We start from the raw sequence: 20,981 nt of genomic DNA on the forward strand, positions 1-20,981 counted from the left end.
ATGAGTGTCAAATGTTCATACGAAAAAGGTACATTAAGTTACCCTTGGAGTGACCTCATGATAGTCATTTATTTATGACTCATAACCACTTAGCAATAAAAACTTATTGAGTTATTGTTCTACTCATATCATTGATGGTAATTAGAGTTCGTCCCGAATTTATGACGGCTACTTACACAATTCGAGTTGTAAACATTCTCCACTTTATGACCGTTCAGTACAATTCCAAACTTTATTTTCCAGATTTCACATTCTTAACCAAAATACATGTCAGTTCCATATTGCAATCTTCAGACTTCTTAATAATTATAATAAAAATCTATAGGATATCTGGATCCAAAATTCCTTTATGAACCTCAATATCTAAAAACTTATCTTCTACTATTCACCCCAAACCCTTATTTAACCACCCCTTCTTATCGGAAACACCACACGACCTCCACCGCACCTCGTTGCAGCTAAATGTTACCTCCAACATCACTCCAAACCACCAATGCAGAACACCTCACTCTTAGAGTTTCGTCATCCCAAATAAAACGTAGCCATCAAAAAATAAAATTAGAGTGTAGCATTAGGAGGAGCCAATAGATCGAATTTAGCCATAAAAAAATTGTGAACTTCAGATACACAACATGCAGGTTCATTAGGAAATAGGACTAACTAGTAAGAAAATAAGATTTAATTTGTTGAGAAACGTGGCTTAAACTCCATGTTGTCTTGGCACATTCTTCATTATCTAGATAGGCTAGAAAAATAAGCAGTCTCTGTTCACAACATTCTCCCTTCACTCAAAGGGCTCACCTGATCGGGAAAAGGAAAAAGTTCACAGAGTGCATGGTTATGGCATTTGTGGCTCTGAGGCAGGAATTTAAATCATAAACCACTATGAAACATCCTAACAGTCATAACATGCCACGCTACGCTTATGTTATAAAAAAACGTTCATGGAACTAAAGGCACAACAACCATAATTCAAACATCAAATGCACACAAAGAGGCAGACAACAGAACAACAGAGTTTACCTCCATAATCCTTTTCCTTAACCTTCAAATACGAATCAGGAAGCACGTACCGAACTCCAGGCAATTCTGCAATACCAAATACAGAACCCTGTATAAGAAATCCCCACCAGCATAAAATACAAACAAAACCCTGAAGGTTCAAAACCACATATACCTTTAATCTTGTACAAGCGGCTCTCCTGGTACAAGCGGCTCTTCTGGTACAGGCGGCTCTTCTGGTGCAAACGGTTCTCCTGGTACAAGCGGCTCTTCTGGTACAGGTGGCTCTTCTGGTACAAACGGCTCTCCTGGTACAAGCGGCTCTTCTGGTACAGGCGGCTCTTCTGGTACAAACGGTTCTCCTGGTACAAGGGGCTCTTCTGGTACAGGCGGCTCTTCTGGTACAAACGGCTCTCCTGGTACAAGCGGCTCTTCTGGTACAGGTGGCTCTCCTGGTACAAACGGCTCTCCTGGTACAAGCGGCTCTTCTGGTACAGGCGGCTGTTCTGGTACAACCGAAGATATCTTCATCCTAGCTTCCTCTTCACTATAAAAATCAAAACTAAACACTCGAAATAGTCAGCCCAAAAACAAGAAACCACGTACGAAAGGCATATCTTCAACCTCAACACCTTATTAATATTAAGAAAATATTCATATTATCATAAAAAATACTCATTCTGTTAATTATAAAAAAATAAAAACTTAAACCAAGCTATTTATCATACCACCAAACAAAGAGGTACCTTTTTTTCTTCCTGTTATATTAGGACAATCCAATCTAATAAAAATTTGCACCGAGTAATAAAACACATAAAATACAGATAAAACAGGAATAAGGAACAAGAGCGATTACTGGTGCTGTTGTCGTTGTTACCTTCCGACAACCTTGGACAAGGTTTTGCTGTAACTACAGATGATTTCGTCGCGTGTGCATAGGGCGCGGAGGGAGGGGATGGTGGGAAGGAGGAGGCAGCAGAGAGAGGGATTGGCGGCGACGGAGATGCGGCGGAGGAAGGAGAGGGCAGAGAGAGAGGAGGGAGGAGGGGAGGTGAGGGAGCGGGAGTGGAAGGGCGCTAGGATCTGAGCGGCCATGGTTGGAAAGATTGGTGGGTTTGAGAAGAAGATAAGAGAAATGCAGTAAATAGATAGATAGTCAATTCCCTAACTGCTTCCGTCGTGTCTTGTTCTCTGTTTCTTTCTTTTCTTTCTAACGTCCTAATCATCCTACAGTTACTTTCCATCACAATTATAAAGCTGATGCAAACGGTTAAATATTATATATTTTCAGGATCGAAAAAACATCATATATTTATAAATAGTTTCATCATTGATTCTACCATGCACATAGAATAAATGATATATTTATGTAGAAAAAATATAATAAAAAAGAGTGAGATTCGTGACAAAAGGAGTGATGGGTGATAAAATGAAAATAAAAATTGCATAAATTATTATTAAAATTTAATGTATAAATAATATTACTGTTTTTTATATCATTTTGCTTGCTAAGAAGCAGTTCATCATAATACATTCGTACTAATCCAGCTTTAACAAAATGCTAAATAATTGGAAACATTTGGAAGCTGCTGCAAAAAATCTTTCACTCAACCACTACAAGTTGAAAAGATTAAAAAAGCGATATTAAGATGGTATATATAGGAATAATAACCACAAATCCGCAGAATTCAGTAGATTTTATTCGTAATAACTTAATAGAAATGAAAGTGGAGGAAGAAATAATCAATTCTAGAAAATCTATGTAATTGGTGTTGTATAAAATAAAATGCTATCCATATTATAGTCTTTGGCCTTTACTTCTTCCCATGCTATCTTTCTTGTCTCTTCCAGTTCACCAAGAGTTGGAGAAATTTCATGACCTGCACGTATTATAGTAGTAATCTTAGTTCTGACAAAAAGAAGAATCAGACAAAATAATTGCTCAGCCAAGATGCATATCAACTATGCAGGGATTTGTACCTCACTGGGGTCTCGGAGAGAGTAGAAGGCATTGCTTTCTTTCCTCACCGACGAAACCAAAATCCCATAACCTCTACTGCTCTCTCGCAGCACCTATATATTTAGCACATGCACCTTGCAATCATTAAAATTCCTAGCATAATAATCTGTCTTATCAAAGAAAGCACCGAAAATGCTTAAATTCAATACCTTGAATGCATCTTCATCAGTTTTATCATCTCCAATGTAGATGGGAAGCACATCATCACTATCATTTAATCCTGCAAAACAACATTTTGCGCTTTTAATAATATCATAAGCTTGGTTTGTATTCTAAATAATCAGAGGCAGAAGAGAGGTTCTTACCTAGAGATTCAAGTAAAAACTCAACAGCTTTTCCTTTATTCCAATCAACCACAGGACGGACTTCTAAAACCTACCACAACAAAGGAGGTTTATATTGGTTTTTTTTACTTACAAAAAATAAAATAAATAAATCGGAGTACTTTGGGATACTCTATACCTTCGGAAGTTTATATGGTAGCGAATTGAACGTGAACAAACATAAATAGCTAGTTACTAAAATTTTAAATCACTAGTTAAATGATAAAATGTTTAAAAATTGTGCAAAAGAACAAAGTGTCCATTTTCCAATTAAGAACGGCTAATATTACAATACCTTCCGTCCATGAGTTGAACGTAAACGAGGGTAATTTTGCAAGACATCATGGACAAGTTGTCCAATTGTTGTCCAATTCTGCGGTCCATTTAAAATGTAAAAAAAGAATTAGATTATGAAATTATCAGGATTAGAAAAAGGTATCAACTCCTCATGGTTGGTGCAACCAAAGCTTACATTCTCCTCTACATTACGGTAATGTACAGAAACGCAAAATTTGTGGTTTTCAACTTTTGCGCCTTCTATATCTTTAGTAATCTCGACGAGGGTTCTAAAAACCTGTATGAAATCATCTCTTCATTAGTTTCTTTCCAATTCATGAAAAAACTCATGGTTCTCGCTTAATATTCGAAAGAGAACTCGCACCTCATCAACCATAGGCAGGAATTCTCTCGCAGGTTGAAAGAGAGTTATTTCCTTTCCCTAGACACATTCAAATACAGAGACATAGTGAACTTCGGAATCCTTTGACATATATTCAATGCGTACAAAACGGTGGCAACAATCCATGATTGATTCACTACTGTTACACACCTCATGGTCTGTAGACTTTACACAATTTGGGTGATTTTTGGACAAAGTCTCACTAACAGGGCCAATAATGTCCATCCCATGACTACCAGCGTAGTAGAGCTCTGTTAGTTTAACAAGATCAAAAACCTGAAAATTAAAGTAACACGCTTTTATGACTTAGTAAATCTGATAAAGAAAAGTATGAATACTTCTTAACTGAACAAATAATAAAACCAATAATCACCCTGGATACCTTGTCACGGCTTCTTCCACTGATGATTGCTGTGGGGAAATACGTTGCCACACTTCTCACAGTTGTACGCATCTAAGCATAATTTTAAGAAGAAAGAGAGAGAACTTACATTAATTAAGAACTACCGAAGAATTGACTTAATTGTACCTAATATATATATATATATAATGACAATCCAGTATGTACTACTTACAGATTCGGACATAAAGGCACAATCCGGATCATCTACTATCGGTGAAAGTGTGCCGTCATAATCTAGAAACATGGCAATCTTCTTATTCTGAGCAAGGTCAACGATGTTCTCAAAAGAGTCTAGTGCTGAAGGATATTCAAGCTGGTAAAAGGAAACAAATCAAAGACAAACTAGAAAGGAAAAAAAGAAACTTTAAGCGAGATGGATCAAAGATAGTGTTAGAATACGGTCTACGACTGTGATGTTGGTAGCAACATCAAGGTTTTTTTTGGTGTCGGCAATCATAATGCAATCGCAATTGAGACTATATCAACTGTATTTGTGTACAATTTTTCATAATATCAAGGAACATGACGAAACCACGATTGTGATCCCGAATAAACCAACCAAAGAACTAAATGACGAAATCATGAGACTATGTAGCAAATTTACCATCCATGTACAATAGTCTTCAATCTCAAAGTCAATTGAAGCAACCTGAACACTGGACCCTTTAAGTAGCTTCTTCCTTGGAGGGGAAGAAGCCTTCATGGCATCCAACCAACCATTGGACCTCACATCATCGACACTCCCCGTACTTTTCCTTGAATTGCTTCTTGAGCACTTCCCTGGAGAGACAGGTGAATCTTGCTGGGAATAAGCTAGCAGACTAGAATGCATTCGAAGCCTTGACTTGTTGACGGGAACAGGGTCAGTGAGAACAGGAGAAACATGAGAGGACTTCAAATCCATTGAACCAAGCTAAAGCTAAACTATTTGAGGGGCACGAACGTATATTAAAGAGAGCAAGAAATGATTATGAGCGTGTGACTTTGTCACAAACAGGGTTGATTTTATGTGCTGCCTATTCGACTTTTTATCTTCGCTCAACCAACCCTTTTGTCTATGAAAAACCACCGCTTTAATGTTCTCTTGTCACTGTGTGAGCAGTCCATCAAGCACGGATTTCCCTGAAAGTTTAATTAACCGGGAGAATCATAAGCATAGTTACAGAGCAACCAAACGGGGTTTTGTCATGAAATACAGCGGAAAATAATCATGTTAGGAAGATCAAACAAAAGAGTAGAGATATTTTAGTAAGTTTCATATTTGATTCTTATTGTTTTTTAATTCGGTATATATATATATATATATTAGTTTATTCTTATTTTTATTACTAGGATAAAAGAAATTATTTTCTTCTAAACTTGAGATGGTATTAGAGTTCCTAAATCTTGGGAGGTCGTGTGATTTAATTACAACCTCCATTACTGTATTATAATCTTTATTGTTGTACGATTCATTTTTTGTCCAGATTCATCATAGTATTTGTTGTGTGTTTTTTTTGTCTAGATACATTCTTTCTCTTTGTCTCTTAATTGCACATATTTATAATGGTTGAAATGGAAAATGGAGACAAGCCCGGCAGGATAATTACAAAATGTTCATTCCTCTATTGGTTGAATGGAAAAAATTATCTCAAATGGTCACACTTCATTAAGACCATTTTGAAAGGGAAAGGAAATGTTAGCCATTTAACCTTGCAAAAGATTATCCTACATCAAGTCATAGGATGAAGAAGATTCCATGATCATGGTATGGTATGTAATTCAATGGTTCCAAAAATCAATGATACATGTATGATCCTCAATTTAGCAAAAGCAATATGGATCGCAATAGAGGAAACCTATTCCAAGGCAAAGGATGTTGCACAAATTTATTATGTGAAGGTCAAAACCATAGTAGCCGAATAGTACACCGAAATTGTTATTGAGTGTGATAATCAACTTAGAGCTTTGTGGATGGAATTTGATCACTACAAGGTCAATAAGGCCAAGTGTTATGAGGATTCAGCCAACCTAAGACACTTACATTGAACATGATGGAGTGTATGATTTTTTGGTAGGTCTAAACCAAGAATATGCTCAAGTCGAAATTCAAATATTGGGAAATAGAAAGTTTCAAGACTCAATAAAGTCACGGCAATTATTTAGAGCGAAGAAAGTAGGAGTCTAATGCTATAGACTCCTATTGCAGAAAGTTCGGCAATGGTTGTTGTAAAGGAACAACAACCGTGGTTACAAATCAAACAAAAGGAGGCTCACTTACAAAGATGGAGAAGAAAAATGGAGTATGATATACTTATTGAAACAAGTCACGAACTAGGGAAAAATGTTGGAAGTTGCATGGAAAACCCTAAAACAAATATTGTGGATACAAAAGAAGTCCTCCAAAGAAAGGAGGTTAAGCAAATCATGTTGTTGTTCCTGAAAATTGAGGACATATTCAATTCTACACTCATGCTATCCACACATCACTCGTACACTTAAGCTTCCACCGGAAATATTTCGGTGTATTATTTATGCATGTTCACAGGCAACAAAGGAAAAAACTTGGCCTAATGACTATTAAATGTGTTTTCTTAAAGTATATTCTGTCACACAAAAAAGTAATAAATATTTTCATCTTTTTTTCCAAAAAATTGTTTGTGTAAAATGTGTCAAGGGATGTCACGTTCAATGAGCAAGTTAGCTATTTTAACCATCCTCATCTTTAAGAGAAGAAAGTTTAAGGGAGAAATCTCACATCTGTTTTTTGATCATAAAATAAGGTTCAAAAGAGTAATTCCATTCAAAACTGAAGCAGAGAGGGAGAGAATAGATCTAGTGCAGGCAATGGCTCAAGGAATATATGAATTGTTATGACTGAAAATTATATTTGAGAGCTTTAAAATAAAGTTAGTTGAACCTATGAAATTATATTGTGACAATAAATCTACAATCAGCATAACTCACAACTTAGCGTGACATTATAGAACTAAACATATTAAAATGAACAAACATTTCATCAAGAAAAACATGACAATGACATGATTTGCACTCAAGAATAACTTGCACACGTACTTACCAAAGGACCGGCCGGACAAAGTAACTTTAAAAGAATTATATCTGAGCTGGGAAATGGATAACACTTATTCATAAACTTGAAAAAAAAATGTATATTGATTTTTATTATTTTTTAATTTTGTATATTGATTGTATCTTGTTTTTATTATTACCATATCAATTCTACGGTCTCAGGGATATTGTTTTCTAAGATTTTGTTTCCTAGAATAGGCCGTGCTTGTTTTCAAAGTTATTCAATTAATATATATATATATATATATAATGTAAATAATGAGACTGAATAAGAGAGAAACTACTTTCTTCTAAACTTACAGAAAAAAAAAACAATATTAACGAAATACCTTTTCATATATCGCATTGCATTTGTAACGGGATGATGATATTGATATGTGGGTCTTCTGAATAAAGAGTGATTGTTATAAAATCTGCAACCGAGGAAAGCATAAACTATATATTGTCTAATAAATTAATACAGAAATTTACACCGTATGTGGACGACTGATAAAATTGTACATCTAATATTACAAGATAGGAGTCACTAAACAAGTTAAGAAGCATACCTTTAGGTAGACCATTGGAAGTGCTCTAATGGAGTAATAATTATTGTTTTAATTGTTTATAGCAACATTTGGGAGAAATGGCATAAAATATTAACACTTATTTTTGCTGATTAAAAAAATCAACACTTGATAAAGATGTGTGTAGGTAGTGCACTGTATGAGTCATGTATACGTGCAGTTATATCTGTGATATGCAATTGAAACTTGAAAGTTCGGTGATGGACCTACCCGAGCTAAAATTGGAGAAAAAAAAGTAGCTGTCAGCCTGTCACTTGTAGCTGTAGATCCAATGCACGACCTTCACATTTCAATATATATATAAATTATAAAAATTAGTATTCATATGATCATAAAAAAAATTTCTTCATTGACTAGACACTTCAACGGCCAACGTGAACAAAAGTTAAGGACATAACCATACTCCAATAACTCTCCCACCAAAAAAATACAATAAAAGGATAGTAAAATAAATAAGAGAGAGGGAGAGAGAAATTGTAGAAAATCGATTAAGCCTCCGCCAAAATTGCCTGTTTTATAGGGTGCATATCAAATTTGCTTTTTAGAATATGCAGTTGTTACTTATAGTTGGCAGCCATTTGGCCTAGGTTAAGGTCAATGTTGAAAAAGTTCTGTGGATGACAAAAAGCATTAACCCGTGAAAAACTTTAACCCTAAATCTGGCATATGCACTAACAAAATTATTCTAGTGCTTTTATTTTAGTAAACCAAATGCATGTTTCCGAAAATTTAACATCTTCTATAACCATAAAAAAAAGATTAGAAACTCAACTACATCATATTATTTTCTACTTTTCTTAATTGAGAGGCAAATGGTAGATGAGAAACACTCCGGTCTTGACACATGGGTTGTCAAATCATTTCATTGGTCAATTACCATGCACTATGCTGGTGTATTAATATGGTTTAATTTAAACATTTTCAATCAAATATAAAATTTAAGTCCGTATGTATGTGTGAAAATGTCATAAATGACCGAGATATTAAAAAAATGAAAAACCAATTAAAGGCCTACAGTAGCAGGAGAAAACAAATCGAAACAATGCAAAAACGAGGACGTTTTCGGCTGAATTTTTTCATGTCCCTTTGGCCCAAAAAGCACCACCTTTTGATTACACCCCTGGCATTTTGCACATATCAGGCAAATGCAAAACAAAAACAGTTTCAGAAGGAAATAGAAAAAACAGAGACGACTCTTTGATCAATGATTAATTGCTACAAGGCCATTATCGGAACACATGAGGTGCAATTGGTTTCGTTCTTGATTTTGGAACACGTATCACACAATGACATAAAAAATTCGGATCGTTTCACGATAGGCGGAGAGAGAGGGGATCGAGAAGGTACCTGATTTATCAGTTACTGCTCTTTTCAGCGGCGCAGAAATCGCGTTAACGGGCCTGAAACAAATCCAAACCAATCGAACAAAATAACAAGAAGGTGAAGAAGGGGCAGAAATTTGAGATATCGAGGAGGGTAGAAAATAGGGAAAGGAAAATCACCTTGAATGAAACTAGAAAACAAAGAAAAGGAGAAATGAGAGAGATAGAGATAGAGAGAGAGAGGGCGAAGGAGAAGAAAGAAGGGGGTGGCTTTAGCTATTTATATGTTTGAGGCAACAATGAGACTTGCCTATCAAGTTATTTCTTTCACGTTATGATGTTGCCATTATTCTCGGCTTGTATATTTAATTCCCGATTTACTTCCCATCACGCCTATTTTAAAGTCATTTTGTTTTCTATTACAATTTTTAATTTAATTTAATTTAATTTAATCTATTATTTTACTCTGCTCCTTCTATTGTAAAAATACATTTTTATCAAATATATTGTCAAAATATAAATGCGTTTACTTAATATAAACTTTTTATAAGTTATTTTTAACTCATTTAAAGTGTAATCTCACCTTTATTGAGAAAGATCTCTTGTACTAGTCATATTTGATAAGTTTCTCTTACTTTAATTATTGTCAAACATATTTATAAATTTTAAACTCAAATTAATTAAAGTCAAAAACTAATATATAGAGATTTAGATAGAAAATTAATTTTTCAAAATGTATAATTTTATAACCATATAAGTTATTCATCATTACCTTATAAGCTACTTAATATGAATCTTTCCTTAAATAATTAATTCCTATTTCAAAATGATATTCAAAATGGAAGGGAGGATGCAGCTATGTGAAGTAATTAATTGGTTATTCCAAAATACATATTCTATTTGTATTTTATAATCTATGGCAATGTATATAAAAAAAATTAGCGTACATATTTTATATTAATATTTTACTCTTAATTATATTTTTAAATTAATAAAAATAAAACTATATAAATACTAAAAGTAATTATAGGGTAATTATCCATTTTTTATGTAACCACTATTATCTATAATAATATATTTTTATTTTACTTTTAATTATATTTTAAAATTAATATATAATAATAATAATATATAAAAAAAATTATACATTTAATATTCCTATTTTATTCTTAATTATATTTTAAAATTAAAAAATTAAAAAACTATCAAAATGGGTAATCTTCCATTATTTTATTTTATTTACATAACCACCATTATTAATATTAGTTTTTTAAAATATATAGAGGCATAAAGTCCCTCCTTTCCTAAAAATAATAAATCACATATGCTTAAAAATCTATAATCTATAATTGTTATAATATGAATATTATGTATACTTTTTATTAAATATTTTTTATCTTTAATATTTATATTCTGATCTACACAAGTTAATAGACTATTTTGATATTTTGTTTAAGGTAATCTCATAAAGTCCCCAAGAGAAACCGTTTTTAACATGTTAGATTTAAAATTTTCATATTTAACAATTGTTTTTTAATTTTATATTTTTATTTATGCTCTTCTGTTCTTCTTTTTTACATACGTATTCCTCTTACTTTTTATCCTTCATTTTTCATTTGCCTTTGTTTAGTATATCTTTCTTTTTTATATATATTTTTATCTTCATGTTATTTTATTAAATTGTGTGATCATATTTGTAGATGAGTTAGACATAAACCATTATTTAACATATTTGCTTTATTTTTTTTAGGGTTTTTTACAAGTTAATCATAATATAGTAATAGATATTTCACTAGTTGTCCATAATTGTTTTCTAAGCATGCAACACAATCTCAACATATAACAATTATAATAATAAGATAAAATCAAAGAACAAATAACAATTTATCATGCATTAAGATCAATATACACTGATATACAAATTAATCATAAGTCATAGTAGTACTGATGGAAAAAACACACGCAGAAACAACACACATAATCACGAATCAATTGCAAAAAATAAATAACACAAGATTTAACGTGGTTTGGTCGCCAACTGCAACCTACATCCACACAGACAACTAGTAGGTTTTCATTTTATCGTGTTGCACACTAATTACAAGTACAGTGATATCTTTAAATAAAGATTATAAAAGAGATACAATGATTAAGCTCGCCCACTAAACATGGTGTCTAGTCAGCCCAACCCAATTGGTCATGGCTTCATACTCAACAAATACATCACAAATTCAAAGAAACTATATAGTATATTTCAAAACATTTTAAATTAACGCATATACATTAACTCAAAATTGGTATAAGATAAAAAATAATAAATAAACATTTTTAAAAATATATATATTAAGCCTGATGCATCCGATATTAACATTTAATATATTTTAAACACTTTTGATCTACACATGGATCTCAACTCTATACGTCAAGATAAATTCAATTCAAAAATAATTGTACACTTAAACTGTAATGCAAGAAATTTTCCTTAATCTCATACCACATAATGTCTTAATCTACTTTATTTAAAACATCACTTAAGCAATGATGTCTTCTTTTTATTTGTAGGTTCATATGTTTAATACTAAAATCCACAAAATTGGATCAGCATATCATCATGTTAGTTAACTAATTCAACTCTAACATATCATTAATCAATTTAATAATATTATAAAGTTATATCTCAATAATCATATACAATACATATAAATAAAAATTTATAATAAATTTAATTCACACAACTCATTCAAATATATTATTTTGAATCAAAGCAAATTCAGTAAGCAAGATTCAAGCTGTTGAGCGAATTTAAATACAAAATTATCTCATTGTTATCACATTGATATTTTATAGGAAAACCTATCAAATCCATCGAAACAAAACTCATTGGATGAATCAAGTTTGAAATTAATCCTCATTCTTTAAATAAAAGTTACTCAATAGAATCCCATCTGCTAAACGAATTATGCAATACTTATTATAATTTTGTATAAGTTTTTGAAAATCAATCTCGATCTTGAAACCAACTATTTCAACAAGTTTAAAATGCTTTGCACGTTGTAACTAGTACTACTTAATTTGAAGATATCAATATGTGCAAAACCAATAAAACATAATAATGCACTATATCAATCCAAATATATTCAACTTACTTGCAATCATTCTCACAATAATTAAAACTTTAAAAATATAATTAATTTCACTTATAATTTAAAATATTTTTCTTACTTGAAAATTGCTTTCACTACAAGCAATAATAAAAGGAAATGATAAACACATCAAGACTTCTAGGAATTAGGGTGTCAAAGTGAGTCAACCCAATTTAAATGGGTTGACTTATCACATGTTGAGCTAAAATGAGTGAGTTCAACCTGACTCACTTTTTAGTAAGTCAAAAATTTTGTACCTTGACTCAATTCTCTACGATTTAGCATAGTTAAACATGTTTTACTTTCTCATTTAACATATCGATTGCAGTACAATCAAAGTGAATTGACACAACTCAACTTATTTATAAATAGTATAATTAGGGTGCTCACCTATCTAGCTAAATATTAACTATAATTAAGAAGTAATATTATAAAGATACTAAGTAAAAATCAAAGTATTAACTTATATAATTAGGCAAACAAATAAATTAAACATCAAAATCATCCAAATATTATCAAACAACCTTCTAGTCTTAAAAAAAACTAAAGTATCAACCTACATAATTAAAAGTAGTAAATAATTATAATGAAAAAATTATAAGACAAGTTAACCCACCTCCAATCAAACTTGAATCTGTTTAACTTGCGAATAAGTGAATGGGATCTAATTTGACCCATATTTAAAAAATATTTTTTCTAAGTCAACCCGAGTGAACTCAATGTGAGTCAGGTTGAGTGACGAATTTCAATCTATTTTAACACCCTTCCTAAAAATATAGTAAAAATCAGCAAAATAAAAAAAAATACAAATGAAAAGTTGAACTATAATTAAAAAAATATTATTTCACAGCTAAAAAAATCATTAAAATCTAAAAAAAAGCATGTTAATAAAGTTAAAAAAAGAAATAGTAATAAAGAGAATTTAAAGTAAAAATAAAATTCTTATAGATAAAATTTTAATAGAACAAGATTACTTACATCCAACTAGTATGATTTTGCTTTTGAAAAAAAAAAACAGGATGAGAATTATAATAAAAATGAGGACAAAAGTGTTGGAGATCCCACATCAACTAGATATTAGAGTCTTTCATTGTATATAAGTGGGTGCAAACCTCAATCCCATTGAGCCGGTTTTATGGTGTTGAGTTAGGCTTAAAGTTCACTTCGTAATATGGTATCAGAGCCATTTCGAGTCTATCCTAGCGAGTATTTGTTGGGCCTATCGTGCCACCCGCTATCGGGCCACTATCGGACCACCCATAATATATAGTCTCACGCACGAGTTGGCAGTCTTGGCGTGAGGGGGGTGTGTTGGAGATCCCACATCGACTAGAGATTAGAGCCTTTCATTGTATATAAGTGGGTGTTGAGCCGGTTTTATGGGGTTGAGTTAGGCTTAAATAAAATTTAATTTTAAAAATAAAAAATAATTAATTACTACGTTGGCATGTAGCTTGAAGAAGGAGACTTTTTGAATGGGAAAAGTCGTTAGAGTGTGGGTTTTACAGGAATTTTAAGCATTGAGGCCTGACATGAGATTTGAGGATAGCTGAGTGTGGAAGTATGGGGATCCTTAAGGTACTTGGTTAAATCTGCCTATGTCGTTTTAAGGAAGGATGTAGAGGGAGAAAATAAGAATTTGTTTGACAAGTTTTGGATGTGTAAAGCTTTTCCCTAAGCTCAAGTCACTGCTTGGAGAGTGTTGTCAAATAAGATTGCTACTAAGACCAATTTGGAAAGGCATGGGGTTGTGGTCGATAGTCTATTGTGTAGTTTGTGTGGGCGGAAAAGGAGACGTGTCGTCACTTGTTCTTTGAGTGAAAAATAGTTTGGCTCGCCTGAAGTCAGTGTTATGTTTGGTTAGGAGTGACGTCTGTGGATTACAATGACTCTTGTTATCATTTTTTAGGGTTTAGGGTACTCTTGTTATCATTTTTTACAGTTTAAGTTAGGTAAAACATATGAATTTGTTAATGATGTTTGGGGAGCGATATGAATTGTTGTGGTAAGTGAGATTTAGAAACACATGAATAAAGTCATCTTTAAAGGAGGTGTGATTGATATTGCTCTTGTTTAGTTGAAGATCTGGTCGTGGGTCACCTCCAAGGCATCCTCATCTTTTTTTCTCTTATTATAAATGGTGTATTAATCTTTTGGTTTGTATGAGGCTAGTTAATTTATGTTCTTCTACAATGTTGGTTTGTACTTTTGTTGTTATTTTGGATATTTACAGAAATTTTGTTATTTTTTTGGTAAGAGACTCTTGTTTGGTCTGTTATAGGAACTAAGAGTTTCTTTTTAGATTTGTATAAAAGTTGGGACACTCTGAAGTGACTCACATTAATTTATTTTTTCTTGTTGATAAAAAAAACTATGTTGACTAAATTAAATATTATTTTATAAATTAAAAAATATTAGTTTATTTTTTTTAAGCTTTCATGTTAGGCATTTTTTTTTTTGCAAAAAAAATAGTTCATTTAAAATAAAGTTTTTTTATTAAATAAAAATAACATTATATAAAAGTGTTTTTAAACATACATTTTTGTTTTATTAATTTTTCATATACTTTTTTTATAAAACCTTATTGTATAATTTAGAATTTATAAATTTTTTTAGTTATTTGTAATATATATATATACGAAGTTATTTTTTGAGTTTTGCTTTATTAATTTTTATATACAATTTTAATATATATTTTGTACATTGTTGAAGAGTAAATGAAGGGAAGATTGAATTATATATTAAAACTTTTTTTGCATGTTTAATAAAGTTGTGTGTAACACAATTTTTTTACTAGATAAACAATATGTCAAAAAAATTCAAAAACTTAATTTTTAAAAGTTCTCTTTCTTTTGTTAGTTTAAATTTAAAAACATACAATATAACTAAGTTAAGGAAAAGAAAAATTACTTTGTATTATGTCCATTCTTGATCAGGTTAGAACGAGTGATTTGGATAAAAATAGTTACATGACAAAACACAATAATAGGAGATCAATTCTATTATAAAATTATTTTACACTATCCTAAATTACATTTGATAAATAACTAACGTAAAATAATTTTTTTTAATTAATGTTAAAATGTGTACAATACAGTAGTACGTACATACACTTTTTATTATTATAGCAGTAGTTTTGAATTTTTTTATTTATAAATTCACTTTTTTTTTTTAGAAATGATAAATATTGAACCAATATCATTCTTTCACACATACTTTATTTATTGATTAATGATACCGTAGTAGCTTAATAAGAATGTGGTTATATTTTTAGATGGTTTATTATAACATCAACACGAATATCTCTAAAACATACTTTAATTAACGTAATTTTGCGGAATATAATAATAGATAGATATATTTCATAGTAAAAATATAAAATACTTATACTTATTTTGTAAAATGCATGATTCATTTAAATATTACAATTTAATATTTTATAAATTCTTTAAAATTCAAATTATAAAATCTTAAATATAATGTTTTTTAAAAAAATCATCACATTCTTATAAATTCGTTTAAAATTTATTGAATTTTTTAATGTAAAAAAAGTGTTGTGAAATCTTAATTAACACATCCTCAATTTCTCCTCTCAATATATATTACAAAAAATACTTTAATTTCAAATATTTATGTAGGATAACATTGCTAACTTAGGAACCTACTGTAAGGATAAATTTTTTCTATAATCATCATTATAGAAGTAAACAAATAATTAAATGAGAACAATTTTATTCATTCAAAAGAAGTAAAGAAATGAATAAAAGGAACAAAATTGAAGAATAAATTTAACAGAGAAACTTACATCTTAGAATTGAAAGAGTTAAAGAAGGACCATATTCTCTTCGAAATCCACAGGGAACAAGTTTTACAAATTAAAAAGGCAAGATTTGACGCCAAAATCACCATGCAGCAAATAATTCAAACCCTGTAAATAGTTTGACTAAGGATGGTCATATTGTGAAAACGACTTAATCATTATGACTTGTCGGTGTAAATTACATACATAAGGAAAGTTCAAGAATGAACACATAAAGAAAAAAAAAACAATTAGGGACTATAAAAAAATCATATGAAGAGAAATTGTGACTTTGAGTGCAAAAGGACCCTTTGTGCAAAAGTGAAAACGAATGTGACAGTGATTTAAGTTTTTTAAGTGTTATCATCAATTATAAAATAACCATTTAGCTATATCTAACCATTTTAAAAATATCCAACCAAACTGTAGTTAATCAATAAAATAGTAAAAATTTATAATTATTTTCAATTAGCCTTTTGTTATGAAACTAATTATACTCAATTATAGTTAAATTTTGTACAACAATTTAATTGAACACCTCTACTATTGGACAACCTTTCCCAACACGTGAGAATCTTTGGGGGCATTCTCTTTCAGTAGTAAAACATCAACCAAATCCTATAATAAAGTTGTCTCAACTGATGATCGACCTTTAAGGGGGAACCAACTAAAAGTTTCCCTCCTCAAATTAAATATCTGCATATTATAACATTTGAAGCTCCAATATTATAAATAATATCTTACATTTTTTTATGTTTGTTTATCAAAAGCAGTATGCATAGATTAAAATTGTTGAAAAGTAGGGAAGGAGTGATATAAACATACACCTTGAACATGGTAATGATATGCAAAGCTTTAGACATATATCAACATTGTATTGAGATTCTTGTAATGTGGTTGATTTTGATGAAGAAATATCCAATTTACTGATCTTAGTATCCTGTGGTTGGAAGGTGACACTTAAAAAAAAATCAATTGTAATTAATTTTAAACACTAAAATAAGTAGTTATTATTAACTAAATTGAAAATCATTTTAAAAACTAAAAATATTATTGGTAGCTAAATAGTTTCTATAATTAATAAAAATTTATAAAATAATTTTTAAATTGGTATCTAACTATTAGTTACTAATGTTTTAACTACTAATATTTTAGATTATAAATTAATTTTTAAAAAACTAATTGAGAGACAATTCTAAAATATTAGTAACTAAAAACATTAATAACTAATTTAGATACAAATTTAAAAATTATTTATAAATTTTTATTAATAATAGAAATCACTTTTAAATAAATTTTTTTAGTCTATAAAATAGTATTTAATTTAATTAATATAGTGATTAATTATTTTTTATTTTTAATTTTGACGGTTATTTAATAAATTTGTTGTAGTGTGACTTTAACTTGAAAATGAATTGATTTGATTTTTTTTCTTAAAAAATGAGGTGTCTTATAAGGTTTTAGGAGCAATAATTAAGGACCAAACAAGAGGGTAAGTAAATATATAATACTGAATTCCACAGTACAAAACTATTGATAGGACATCTAACCTTGTTGTGCATAAGATGTTCTGAGTTTTGTTGTCTGCATTTGATGTTATTGCTTTACATAAACTGGTTTATGTAGGTTCCCTCCTCGTATAATATTTGTGAGGAATATGTAATATGTGCAAGTGCATCTCTACCTTTGTTGTAAGAATATTTTTGAGAGCCTGGTTCCAATGAATTCATCCTTCATTTAAGTTGCACAAACATAGACACAGAAGCTTATTGTCTTTTATACACACTACAGACAAATGCAATCAATTATCTGAATATGATTGTTTCATTAGCCAACCACTTTCTCCTTTGTCTTTGTTCCCCATATTTTAAAGAGACATTATACCAAAAAACCAATCCTTAGTGTACCAGAGGCTTTTTACCTATGAAAACGTGTTCTTGCTTTTCAATTGGGAACTTTAAGAATTATGTTTCGGAAAGGGAGAACGAATTGTTTACCTCAAGATATTTGCATTAACATACGTAAGATTATAATTCGATTCAAAATATAATTAAAAAAATATAAGTATAAAATGTGTATATAAAATTGGAAAACTATTTTGTATATTATTATAATTATAAGTTTAAACATAAATTAAAAATGTGTACCGATTGCAATATTTTATGAACTATTGCCGTTGGATTTAATTGAATGTCGTGCAGTTAAACCTACTTATTCTGTTATTTCTTATAATATAATTTAAATATAATTTTCTTTTTATATTTACAAATTGTATATTTTAAGTTGTATAAATGTTATTTTAATTTCTTTTTTTTCTTATAAATATTATTTTTAATCTCTTTTAGTTTTTACTGTTTAAGTTACACAAAGCAAAAAATTAAATGTAATATATAAAAACTGAAAATAAAATAAAAAATGTTTAAATACAGGGAATAATTAAAAAAAAAACTGAAAACAATCGTTGTCCATATATGTATATATTGCATATAGTAGACGACAGTAATTAATTAGGAGGTCGATGAAGCTGAGGATAAAATGTCCTTCAAGAGGGCATTACGTATTTGGAAAAGATAGTGATGCCAATTATTGATTATTGGTTGATGCAGGAAACTGGTTTGTTACTAATTATATGCTCTCATCAAAATTCATGTTTTTTGTTGCATTAGAAGTAGATCTACTTTTTTCTCTTCAATCTTTCTTTCTTTATTTTGACCATTCTATTTTCCTATATTCTATAAAGGGACAGAAAGGAATGGGTCTTCAGATCCTTGGACTTTGTGTCCTTTGAAATCTTGTTCTTAAGGTTTTGGTTTTGGTTTTGGTTTGATGGAACTTACAAATATAGTATAACTGAATCTCAGCACGAATAGTGGTGTGTGCTGGGAGCAATACATTGCTAATCATTCTGCATGTGCAATATGATGCTCCATGTGTTTGAAATAACTCGTTTTCCCATTTACATTTTTTAATCAAATCTATCTGGTTTAAGGGAGAATGCTCTCTATAAGTGTGTGGACTCCATTATTTTTATCATACAAAATATATGAAAATATATCATGTACAATTTAAAATTAAAAAAAAAAACTTTTATGGAGACAAATTCTCTATCAGCATCCAGGCCTTTTTCCTAAGTCTTTATGTTTTTTTTTTAAATTTCAACAATACTCTTTTGAGTAAATGGAGAATGTAATGTATTTTTTCTTCATTTTTAAGTGATGATGCTTGTTTACAGTGATTGAGATAAATTTTATGATGTTTTTATTATTGGTTGTGTTTTCATTTGCTTATTTTTTATGTTTTTTTAAGTGACAACAAAATTAAGAAAGAAATCAATGAAGTACAAAAATGGAGTACAAAACTCAATAATTTTATCTTTACACAGAAGAACGTCAAATACAACGAATCTTCTCGAACTTTCTCACAAATTCAACTTGTGGAAAGATTCTCTCTAATAATGTGGTTGGATGGAAGTGTTGTCTCTAGAAGAAAGATTCTTAAAAAGGAGATACTACGAAAGTGCGGGGTTCAAGTAAAGTTATTTAAAAAGTAAGATTATATTTCATTTAACTTTATTTATTTTAAAAAAAATATTAAACCTGAACAGAGACATAGAGAGGAAGGAAAAATGTAAAAATGTATGGAGGTAAAGAAATAATTTGCCCTTATGCAGAATGCAATGAACTAATTTGTTATATCAAGATCCGTAAGCAGCCCAATCAGTGGGCTTAAGCTTGCCACCAAACAAGCCCACTTGTTATTCTTTAGCATTTAAAGGGACTATACTCAGTAAATCCCCAACTTTTCGCTAGCTCACGGAACAAATTTCCATGTTTTAATTTTCATTCAACAAAATTTTGTTTCCGTTGTATTTGAGAGATAGTATGAATAAAAAAATACACATCAGAAATAAAAGTTTTTGTTGCGTTCTTTATTTTTTTAAAATACAATGAAATGAATTTTCGTTGCGTTAAATACAAAAAAATACAGTGTTTAGAGAAATAACGCATTTCCATTGCCTTATTTTTATAACCAATATAAATATATTTATATCCGTGTTATTTTAAAAATAAAAACAAAATCCGTTGTTTATAACCTGCATATGAATCGATTTCCTCCTTCTTCAAATAACAATGTTGAATTGATTCTTGCAACTATAGAAGGTGGATGAGAATCCATTTTAAAGCTTTAAAAAATACCTTAATCAATTATGCCTAATTATGCCTTCGAGAGAACTTCTATGGGAATCGATTTTCAACTCAATGGGAACAAAAAAAATGGTTAACTTCATCAATGGGCGTAAGAAAAATCTCAAAGAACAAAGCTCAGTGGCAAGCTCTGGAATGCTTTCAAATGGCACAATGGTTCTCTCAATGCTTTGAAATGGTCTTTCATGCGTTCAAGTTATTCAATTATTTATTTTATTAAATAAATAATAACATTTTTTATCTGATATGTGTATAAAGTATTTTAAAAAATATTAAAAATAAAAAAGGAAATATACCAGCATGTAATAACTTGTATTGACTTAAATATTTACATTTTATTTATTAAAAGATAAATTATATATATATATATATATTAAAAGGAAAATTATATATATATATATTATATATATTATATATAGTTATTATTCCTAAAAAGAAAAGTTATTTAAA

General features: G+C 30.1%; 2 protein-coding genes across 7 annotated transcripts; both read right to left on the bottom strand.

Moving 5' to 3' along the window:
• Positions 1–184: 184 nt before the first annotated feature.
• LOC137808047 (uncharacterized) lies at positions 185–2,255 on the bottom strand. 4 transcript variants are annotated; one of them, XM_068608946.1, is made up of 4 exons: positions 1,880–2,255; positions 1,178–1,564; positions 1,024–1,089; positions 185–510 (listed from the first exon to the last, which is right to left on the bottom strand). In XM_068608946.1, the coding sequence occupies exons 1-2, from the start codon at positions 2,095–2,097 to the stop codon at positions 1,180–1,182; spliced, it is 603 nt and encodes a 200-aa protein (XP_068465047.1). In that variant the 5' UTR covers positions 2,098–2,255; the 3' UTR covers positions 185–510; positions 1,024–1,089; positions 1,178–1,179. The 4 variants fall into 4 exon arrangements, with proteins under 4 accessions (XP_068465047.1, XP_068465049.1, XP_068465046.1 ...); XM_068608948.1 differs by having other exon boundaries at positions 1,178–1,549; positions 1,880–2,229; XM_068608945.1 differs by lacking the exon at positions 185–510 and adding an exon at positions 572–801.
• Positions 2,256–2,680: 425 nt separating this feature from the next.
• LOC137808048 (probable trehalose-phosphate phosphatase F) lies at positions 2,681–9,638 on the bottom strand. 3 transcript variants are annotated; one of them, XM_068608950.1, is made up of 16 exons: positions 9,565–9,638; positions 9,410–9,462; positions 8,273–8,342; positions 7,826–7,909; positions 5,468–5,549; positions 5,032–5,336; positions 4,600–4,740; positions 4,407–4,478; positions 4,175–4,300; positions 4,007–4,063; positions 3,818–3,919; positions 3,641–3,718; positions 3,328–3,397; positions 3,172–3,242; positions 2,983–3,075; positions 2,681–2,882 (listed from the first exon to the last, which is right to left on the bottom strand). In XM_068608950.1, the coding sequence occupies exons 5-16, from the start codon at positions 5,532–5,534 to the stop codon at positions 2,832–2,834; spliced, it is 1,233 nt and encodes a 410-aa protein (XP_068465051.1). In that variant the 5' UTR covers positions 5,535–5,549; positions 7,826–7,909; positions 8,273–8,342; positions 9,410–9,462; positions 9,565–9,638; the 3' UTR covers positions 2,681–2,831. The 3 variants fall into 3 exon arrangements, 2 of the variants coding, with proteins under 2 accessions (XP_068465051.1, XP_068465050.1); XM_068608949.1 differs by having other exon boundaries at positions 5,032–5,549; XR_011080643.1 differs by lacking the exon at positions 2,681–2,882 and having other exon boundaries at positions 3,007–3,075; positions 3,328–3,390; positions 5,032–5,549.
• Positions 9,639–20,981: the final 11,343 nt, after the last annotated feature.

The sequence above is a fragment of the Phaseolus vulgaris genome, chromosome 3 (genome assembly GCF_000499845.2).
Source record: "Phaseolus vulgaris cultivar G19833 chromosome 3, P. vulgaris v2.0, whole genome shotgun sequence".
Taxonomy (NCBI): Eukaryota; Viridiplantae; Streptophyta; class Magnoliopsida; order Fabales; family Fabaceae; genus Phaseolus; species Phaseolus vulgaris.

What these genes read in the sequence shown, in the direction of transcription:
- LOC137808047 (XM_068608946.1), bottom strand. Translation starts at nt 2,097, where the DNA reads ATGGCCGCTCAGATCCTAGCGCCCTTCCACTCCCGCTCCCTCACCTCC. An exon ending in TTGTCCAAGGTTGTCGGAAG is followed by an intron (nt 1,565 to 1,879) that starts GTAACAACGACA and finishes TCGAGTGTTTAG; the next exon opens with TTTTGATTTTTATAGTGAAG.
- LOC137808048 (XM_068608950.1), bottom strand. Translation starts at nt 5,534, where the DNA reads ATGGACTGCTCACACAGTGACAAGAGAACATTAAAGCGGTGGTTTTTC. An exon ending in GTTCAACTCATGGACGGAAG is followed by an intron (nt 3,398 to 3,640) that starts GTATTGTAATAT and finishes TTGTTGTGGTAG; the next exon opens with GTTTTAGAAGTCCGTCCTGT. An exon ending in CTCTCCGAGACCCCAGTGAG is followed by an intron (nt 2,883 to 2,982) that starts GTACAAATCCCT and finishes TAATACGTGCAG; the next exon opens with GTCATGAAATTTCTCCAACT.